General features: G+C 38.1%; 1 protein-coding gene across 1 annotated transcript in view; it reads right to left on the bottom strand.

Moving 5' to 3' along the window:
* The window catches only part of LOC119413018 (protein shortage in chiasmata 1 ortholog), a 17,177-nt gene extending 9,517 nt beyond the window's left edge, over nt 1-7,660 (bottom strand). Inside the window, exons 1-11 of the mRNA XM_037680030.1 lie at nt 7,623-7,660; nt 4,397-4,472; nt 4,195-4,324; nt 3,264-3,354; nt 3,040-3,182; nt 2,739-2,901; nt 2,514-2,622; nt 2,302-2,452; nt 2,131-2,235; nt 1,890-2,019; nt 1,663-1,757 (exon numbers count right to left, since the gene is read on the bottom strand). Of these exons, the coding sequence (XP_037535958.1) occupies nt 1,663-1,757; nt 1,890-2,019; nt 2,131-2,235; nt 2,302-2,452; nt 2,514-2,622; nt 2,739-2,901; nt 3,040-3,182; nt 3,264-3,354; nt 4,195-4,324; nt 4,397-4,472; nt 7,623-7,660 (1,231 nt within the window). The remainder of the gene's footprint in view (nt 1-1,662; nt 1,758-1,889; nt 2,020-2,130; nt 2,236-2,301; nt 2,453-2,513; nt 2,623-2,738; nt 2,902-3,039; nt 3,183-3,263; nt 3,355-4,194; nt 4,325-4,396; nt 4,473-7,622) is intronic.
* Nucleotides 7,661-8,440: the final 780 nt, after the last annotated feature.

The following is an 8,440-nucleotide window of genomic DNA, read 5'->3' as shown; positions in this document are numbered from 1 at the left end:
GTGTTTCCTTGACTGATGAAGCCTTCCGGATCGAAGGCGAAACGTTTAAGCACAAAAAAAGAAACTGTCCAGATAACCTGACTGGAAAATGTTGAACTATGTCCTATTATTCCCATAATGCAACTCTATTTAAGTTATAATTTATTAAACTGCTGCCCCGAGGCTGTTAAGCAGACTTTAATTTTCCACATTCACTCCAACATCTTGACGATGTTCCTCCAGAACAGCAACCAGTTGAAATGTGTCCAGAACTGACAAGGAGAGGAAGATTAATGAAGCTTTGGTGCTTTAAACTCAGGAAGCGGGTCGACATCTAGTGGTCTAAAAAAAACCACAGCAGCCCTTTAAAGCTGAGGAAACTGCTGCGTCTCTCTGAATTTAAGTTTCAATTTCAAAGGAGGGCAATGCAATAATAGTAGTAAAAAGCAAGAACATCCTCTCCTATAAGGTTTACCGTGTTGGAACGTGATAAAAAAAAAAAAAAAATCTTGTCCTCACAAGATTTTGTATTTAGCCAAATAAAAACTCAGATTAGCATACAAGATATTAAACCTCATCATTTCTTAACATAAACTAGGAAAACAATTGAATTCAGTTTTGCAGCTTCCATGGGAAATATTAGAATAAGTGTTATTAGTAAAGTTAACTTGATTAACTGATCATCAGCAACTTTTAAAAACAAGTTTTGACAGTTTTATGCTCTGAAACTTTCAGACAAGATGGAAAGACATCAGCAGTGATCCAAGAGAAGCACCTTCTCTTGCACATAAACTAAGGAAACAGTTACAGGTCAGTTTTCAGGCAATATGGACTCAATATTTCTTCAGTGAGAAAAAAAACAAACAAGTGGAAAAGATTCAAGATTCAAACTGCTGTAAACATTTACAATGCAGACTCAACACGCCACCGTCAGCATGCTGAATAGTAAAACTCGTGAAATGACTCATGAAGATTATTTTCTAAAAACAATCTGACCACACAGTTCAGGTTTTTATGTCAAGTTGCATCTGAACAAGCTGCTCGACTTCTCCAGATGAGACTAAAATACAGATGTTTGGCCTAAATGCATGGCAGCACATGAGGAAGAAAACCCGGTATAGCAGCATAAATATAGCAAGTGTCAGTGCAGCTGGAGAGGATTTGGGCTTGCTTTGTAGCCACAGAACCTGGGTGCCTAGCAGTCATTGATCTGACCTTGAACGCCTCTTGTTTAACAAAATATTCTGGGGTCAGTTGTGAGTTCATCTGATCGACAGCTGAAATTTGTCCCAGAACGCGCAACAGAACAAAGATCCCAAACACAGCAGGAAATCTGCAATAAAAAGGGCAACGCAATGGTTCAAAGTCCAAACGCGTCTGAACTGAAGGACCTCTGAGAGGCCTGTTCGTGAACTGTGAACCTCAAAGAACTGAAGCAGCACTGTGAAGAAGAGGGAGCTCAAATTATTTCACAGAAATGTAACGTACTGATATGAACGGGTCATACAGAAGATTAAAATAAAGTTATTACAATAACTGACTCAGTGACTTTTAAACTCATTATTGGTGTTTGTGTTACAATATTTCAAATAGTACATGTATGTCCTACTTATTTGACAAATGTTTAAACTAAATTGGTGGAATGTGACCTACAAAAACTAAAGAAGACAAACATGCAGCTACCTGACAGTAACAACGTAGCCACACAAGTCAGATGCTTCTCTGCCTTCCAAACTGCTGCCTCCATGTTATTCTGAGTCCTCGCTGACACCAGAGATCTGCAGGACAACCATCATAAATGCTACAAGAGTTTCTACACAACCAGGAGAATTATTTCTCATTATGCCGTGAAAAGAAATGTTGGTTGAACTGTATCCATATTTGTAATAAAAACAAAAATTATTACTCACATTGTACCAAAAGGAGGCAACTGCTCTTCCTGGAGATGAGAGGTGGACAAATAGAAGGTGTTTGGACTCGTTTTAGGAATTGGACTCAGAATTAAGTCCAGCTCCATTTCAGCTGGCAGCAGAACACGACCTAAGAAAAACGTTTAATTTAAAATCCTTTACTTATTTGACTCTTGGTGGCAGTTTTTATTACCAGAAGTCATAGGAAGTCAGACTTGTGGATGATTTCAGTGAGATTCACCTGAAAACTCTGATTCAATCAGGCGTTCACTCAGCTTATTTTCTTTTTCATGCTCCGTGGGTACATCAAAGCAGGAAATGTCCACTGATGGTTTTGGACGAGAAGCTAAAAAACAAATTTGTGCTCAATTTTCTCATTTGTTATTTCATTTGACCTAAAATATTTCCATACTTTCCTTACCATTGTGAAGCAGATCCAGGACAGACCACTGCTCATACAGCTGTTCAGGAGAAACAATCATCCAAGCAGAGATGCTGGAAAAGGTGGTGAAGTTCTGTGGGTTCAGCTGAGGAGTGTCGACTACAGCCGGTAACAGCAGCAACTGCAGAAGAAAAACAATCAGTAAAATATAATATGAATCCGTCATTCGTAAAGTTAATTACCTCTCCCTCCAAGAGTGGTTCTTTAATAAACTCCTCCTGAACATCTGCACAAGTCTGACTAGCAGGGTCCACATCTGGAGGCTTTTGATAGGAAGCACATGGCCTGTAATCCAGGATGATTTAATAATTTGGTTACACGGAGCTATGAAAGTGTACTTAAAAACTTCCTTTTTGACAATAACAAGCAGACGCCAGGATGCAGCAGCCCCTGTGATCACAAAGTAACACCTGGACATGGCGTCCTCTGACATGGCAAGTCCTGCTGGGCTCAGCAGAGGGTCGGCCACCGGAAGCATTTTGAGTCTGGACAGTTTGGCTTTCAGCGAGGGTAAGCGTCTAAACTGTGGCAGGTAGTCCAGAGATACGAGCTCCTCAGGAATTAACAGATCTACAGAGACAAACAAGCTTTGTTAAATGAAGCAAGCTTTCTCAAGACGATCAGAATCAAATGTTTCTTTAAATGTATTGTGGGGGAAAATTATAAAAAAGAACTTCCCTTTGTTCTCGTTTTCTGACGTCCTCTGGCCGGGTGACCACTTTAAGAAGGATTCCTGGTATGGATTGTCGATCTGTGGTTCTTTTAAATAAATCAACTGATCCAAGTCAAAATCCTCCAGTGAGTCAGGATTAGAGCTGGGTATCACCTCCACATGGTTTTCCACAGAAAATCTGAAGTGTGACACGATTCTTCACTCTTTCCAGAAATACTAACAGGCTGACATTTCAAGGTGCATCTCAAGATGGTAAAACCTTTCTAGAGAATTAACAGGTTGATTTCTTCCTTCATGTTCATCAAAGTCCGAACCACCCACAAAGAGTTTGCAGGAAGAGATCACCTTTCCTATAAAAAATTCAGAACAGGAACAAATCTTTTGAAATTGACTCAAATTTGAATTAATAAAGTATAATGCATAGTTTGTAATAAATGTGCAAAATCAGCAGAGTCCTGTTTTGTTGCCACAAGTCGTTTGTTTACATCTGAATATTATCAAGTAAACTTCAGACAGTCTCGTACTGTGTTGGTAAAATAAAATAATCCCAGGATGTAAATAAAGCCAGAGTGAGAACGATGGATCAGATGGCAGGTCAAGAGAAAAGGTAAAGCTCTTTACTCTTCTTCTGAAAGAAACTGCAACAAAAAAGGTTTAAGGACAAGAGTCGACAGAAGTAGAGTCATTTCAGGGATGACATCAAGCGTCGGAGAGATTTAGAACAAAAGTTGTAACTAAGATCATCTGACATGTGTTGGGCTCAGTCTGAACTCCAACACGAAAGCTTCTATAACTGATTGTAGTTTGCCGAATTCAGTTCTAACATGATTTTTACAAAAACCCTGATGAGTTTGAGATTAATTGCATAAATTAGAAGAATAAAAACTCAAATCAAATGGCTTCAACAGACGAGCCAACATTCAACGACACCAGCAAACTTCGAAAGACTATAGGAAACGAGTGGTAGCTTAAGACTGTACTGTTTGTAACGTCTGGAGTGCGTGACTTTAATTTAATGTTTATTTATGTTTTTAAATAACTGAATTGTAGTCCACAGTTTGTCTTCTTTGTTAGAGAAATAAATATTAATCCAGTCCACAGGAACTGTTTGAAATACCTTTTATTCAGGCTTTACAAAGCCCTACATTTATTTGCAACCTTGACATTATGTCAAGACGTAACAGGTGTACCTCTGATCCAGGGGGTCCTGTAGGTCCCATTAGTCAGCTTCCCTCTGTGGGGGTAAAGGTCACTGGCACCAGTCAGGTAAGGTTCTGGCAGGGCCAGTAAGTTCATGGTTACCTTCAGGGTGGTGCTGGTCTGAAACAAACACCAGAGGAAAATCACAGGAACTAAGATTAACAGGAGATGGTCAGCTAAAGAAAAACTCACCTCAAATACATAATCCAGAGCTCTAAATCTGACAGCAGAGAAAGGTTCGGTCGATCCAAAGCTGCTTTTTTCACACCTGTAAAAAAGCAATTAGCCTCACACAATAACACATTTTAAAGGTAAACAATTATAAAAAGTTGTTATAAGTGTCTCTAACTAGAACATTTTACTTTGTGTTGTCAGTAGATAGTTTAGCTGGTTCAGTCCTTTAAAATTAGCCTAATGGAAAGCTAGCGATTTGTAGCTTCTTAGCTAGTAAGCTAGCATTACTTTGACATTAAAAAGCTCACATAAGTCTATTTTTAAAAATTTGTATAGATTTTAAATATAGATAATTAAAAAAAGTATTTTATAAAATAAAAATAAACTCACATCATCAAAAAAAAAAGAAAAGGAAAACGCCTTTTTCGGTGTTTTTATCCAGAGCAGACTTTAGCTGTAAAACGGTTTATTAACAAAGATCGTCTATGAAAGCAAGATGTAATTAAAAGGTCGTTTTGAGGAGTGAAGCGCATGCGCTCTTTAAAACACAATAATACTAACAACAATAATAGTAATAATAACAAGTCATTGTAAATTATATTTGTATGAAAAAAGTCAGTTAAAAAAGCCTCAAAACAAGTTTTAGTTAACTGTTAGTTAAATTTAGTTACAAAAAATAATTTTTTCACCATAGAGTCCAGTTAGACAGATTAAACACGCAGATTTTTCACTTTACAGCCCAGCCACAGAAAAGCACTGAAAAAAATAAAATAAATCAATGTACACCTTTTTTTAACATTACAGTAGTATGAAAACATTTACATTTGCTGTATTTGGCACATGCTGAAAACACCCAGAATGACAGGCCATCATAAAATATAACCTGAACATGATTAAGAATAAAAAATAAAAAAAACAACATGGGGCTAATGCACAAGGAAGAAATGTCAAGTTTATAACACAAAATTTATTTATTTAGGAGGTGTTTTGTTGTTAAGCAGACAGCATATTATGAACGTGAAAACCATAAAAAATTACATAAAAAGATGGAGTTTTGTTCTGCCTTCATTTCAGAGACAAGTGGCAGCAGAGTGAAGAAAGTTGATGCCAACAGTCTCGATAAGCTCATCGAGAGAGCTGGCTCAGTTCTGGGAGTGGAACTGCAGTCTCTGATAGAAGTGTCTGAGCAGAGGATGCTGAGGAAACTGCTCCTGATCCTGAACAACACGTCACACCCCCTGCATGACACCCTGGACTCTTACTGCAGCACCTTCAGTCGTAGACCGAGACCACCGAGGTGCTCCACAGAACACCACAGGAAGTCCTTCCTCCCTGTGGCAATCAAACTTTTCAACTCCTCCCCAGGACAATAAAACTGATCATGCACCACAATAAACACTTTAAAGTTTCTGTCTGCACCTGACCTGTTTATAACTTAATTGTTGGAATTTTATATTCTCTGTTATTTCTTATATCTTGTGTGATTCCTTGTGTTTGTTCCTTTGTACTGAAACTCTGACGTAACAATTTCTTGCGGGACCAATACAGTTCTATCTTATCATGTTCATGTTTTATTTTTGATGACTTTTCATTACGTTGGGAACCACTGCACACATGGATGTTTTCTACATGTGAGACATGCAGCAAGTGTAATCATTTTCATACACTAGAAGGTGCTGCATGTTGGTGTCAGCTCTGTTACTTTCAAACTGAGATGTTGCTTTTGAAAACTTTAAATTCCTCTTGCTTTCTGGATGTAAATCACTTTTTTTGGGATGAAGATTTACTCTGATATCAGTTGCTGTGCAGCTGGAAGGATTTTTACTGAAACCTTGTTGCTTTTGGGCATTTATTATGAATTGTAACCATGACAACAAGATGTTTTTTTACAACGGGAGGAGCAGCTGATTAACATTTCAAAAGCTCAAATAATACCTCAGCTACAGCCCCAAATCAGAAATGAGTTAAAAAGGAGCTGCCATGGACACATCCCCGTCTACCTGGTGGAGGTGCTAGTGACTGACTGCTGAGATCCTGGAGCTGGCAGGAAACGTGGCTCATGACAACAAGAAGACCAGGATCAGCCCGACACCAGCAGCTGGCTGTCCTCAATGACGAGCAGCTCAACAAGCTGCTGGGAGGAGAGACCATCACTCAGGGAGGAGTTCTGCACAACATTCAGGTGGTCCTGCTGCTCAAGAAGACAGAGAAACCCGCCAAGTCCAAGTAAACTGATTAACATCTGCAACCAGTTTCTTCAGATCTGCTCTAAGACAGACCACTACAAGAGATCATTCCTGCCCACCGCCATCAGCATCTAGAACAACTCTTTAATACCAGGATGATGAGCTACAACATTTAATTTCCCTTCGGGATTAATAAAGTGTTTTTGAATTTAATTGAATACAATGTAATATTATAAAAATATTTATTTATGTACTGTTTTATTTATTTATTCGTGTTTAGTTTTTTGCTTTGTTTTTACAGGAAAGGTGATCTCTTCCTGCAAACTCTGGGAAGTTCAGTTCATTCTCATTGGCTCCACACTACACCGCACCAGTTAAGGACCTGCCCACTTCACCACATTCACTCAGCCCAGTTTAATGAACCACATGGTTTGAGGTTACAAATGGACTGCTCCATTAAGACCATTGTTACAGATATCAATCTGATCCCTTTAACAGTCAATACTGTTTACAGAAGAGACAACAGAGCAGTGTGGCGTGTTTTATATGTTCTAAATATGAATTTATTTTAATGAACGCTTTTGCTGTGAATTAACTGATTTTAAAACCCAGGAGGAATTTCAGACCAACGTTTGAAGATAAATTAAAATCATTGCTGTAATGAACTGAATTTGTGAAAATGAAAGGTACTCACTGCAAATTATGAAATAAAAGATAGAAAAAGTTATCCTAAACTTTATAAAAATGATGCAGTTACATTGATGGAATCTGCAACGTGGACCCACACTCGATGTAAACAAAGCACTCTGCTGAATCAGACACAATCACATTGAAGCTTGAATCACTTGATGGATCTACATTAGATGAGCTGTAGTCTACAAAATATTCAGAGCTGGACAGGAGGAGAGCCTCTGAGAAGACATTCATGTGGAAATATTAGAGTGAATCTGCTGCCAACGAGAGAAAAACTATAAAGACAAGTGTTGAGATGAAATATTGAGGATCCAGCAGTCTGAATGTGAATGTAAACACACACCAATGCATCAGGAGTGTCTGACTTCTCCATCTCAGACTGCTCTTCCCTGGACGTTGCCATTGTTGACCTATTTTCATTCCCTTCAGCTGTTTCTCTAGTTCAACAACTCACCTGGTATTTGTCAGCCGGGAACAACTTTTCTTCTCCTGTTTCCCAGTTGTGATTCAGAGACAACTTTTCTGATCAACAAAACATAAAGATCCAAATCATGTGAGCTGAGCTGAGATGTTTGAAGCTCCACTTCATCTCTGTTAGGAGGAGAAAGGCTCCCTCTTGTGTCGTTCATCACTTTTCAGGTTTTCTTTTTCAGCCTGCAGGAAAAACTAATCTACTGAGACTCTGACAACTTTATAACAAAACAAGAAAAGAGGGATGAAGTCAGTCATCAGACTGGAGTCACATCCAAAACTAAACAAAGATTCATTCATTATTGACACTCGGATGTTTCTTTACAAAATAAAATGCTACACTTGGTTCTAATTATTTATCATCTTCTAACAGGAATAGAAAGTCAAAAAGTAAATCGCATTATTTTATCAAACTCTGGGAGAGCAATTGTCCAAGTGATAAAAATAAAAAGATCAAAGTGGATATTGGAGAAAAAAGTTTTATTTGATCTGAAGCATCATGTGATTAACACAATCATAAAAGTGTAATATTAACAACACATTCTGCTCTTTTACTTTGAATATTTAACATTGAAATAATTGGCAGCACTGTTCAGATTTTATGATATAACTGGAACGTTTCTTGTCCCAATAAAAATCAGAAATGAGTGTTTGAAGCTCGTCTACTCGTGTTTTAAAGGATGACAGCGTCCTCTTGTGTTTGCTCCAGTTT

The sequence above is a fragment of the Nematolebias whitei genome, chromosome 8, assembly GCF_014905685.2.
Source record: "Nematolebias whitei isolate Nwh7 chromosome 8, NemWhi1, whole genome shotgun sequence".
Classification (NCBI taxonomy): domain Eukaryota; kingdom Metazoa; phylum Chordata; class Actinopteri; order Cyprinodontiformes; family Rivulidae; genus Nematolebias; species Nematolebias whitei.
This window is presented reverse-complemented; position numbering and strand designations above follow the sequence as displayed.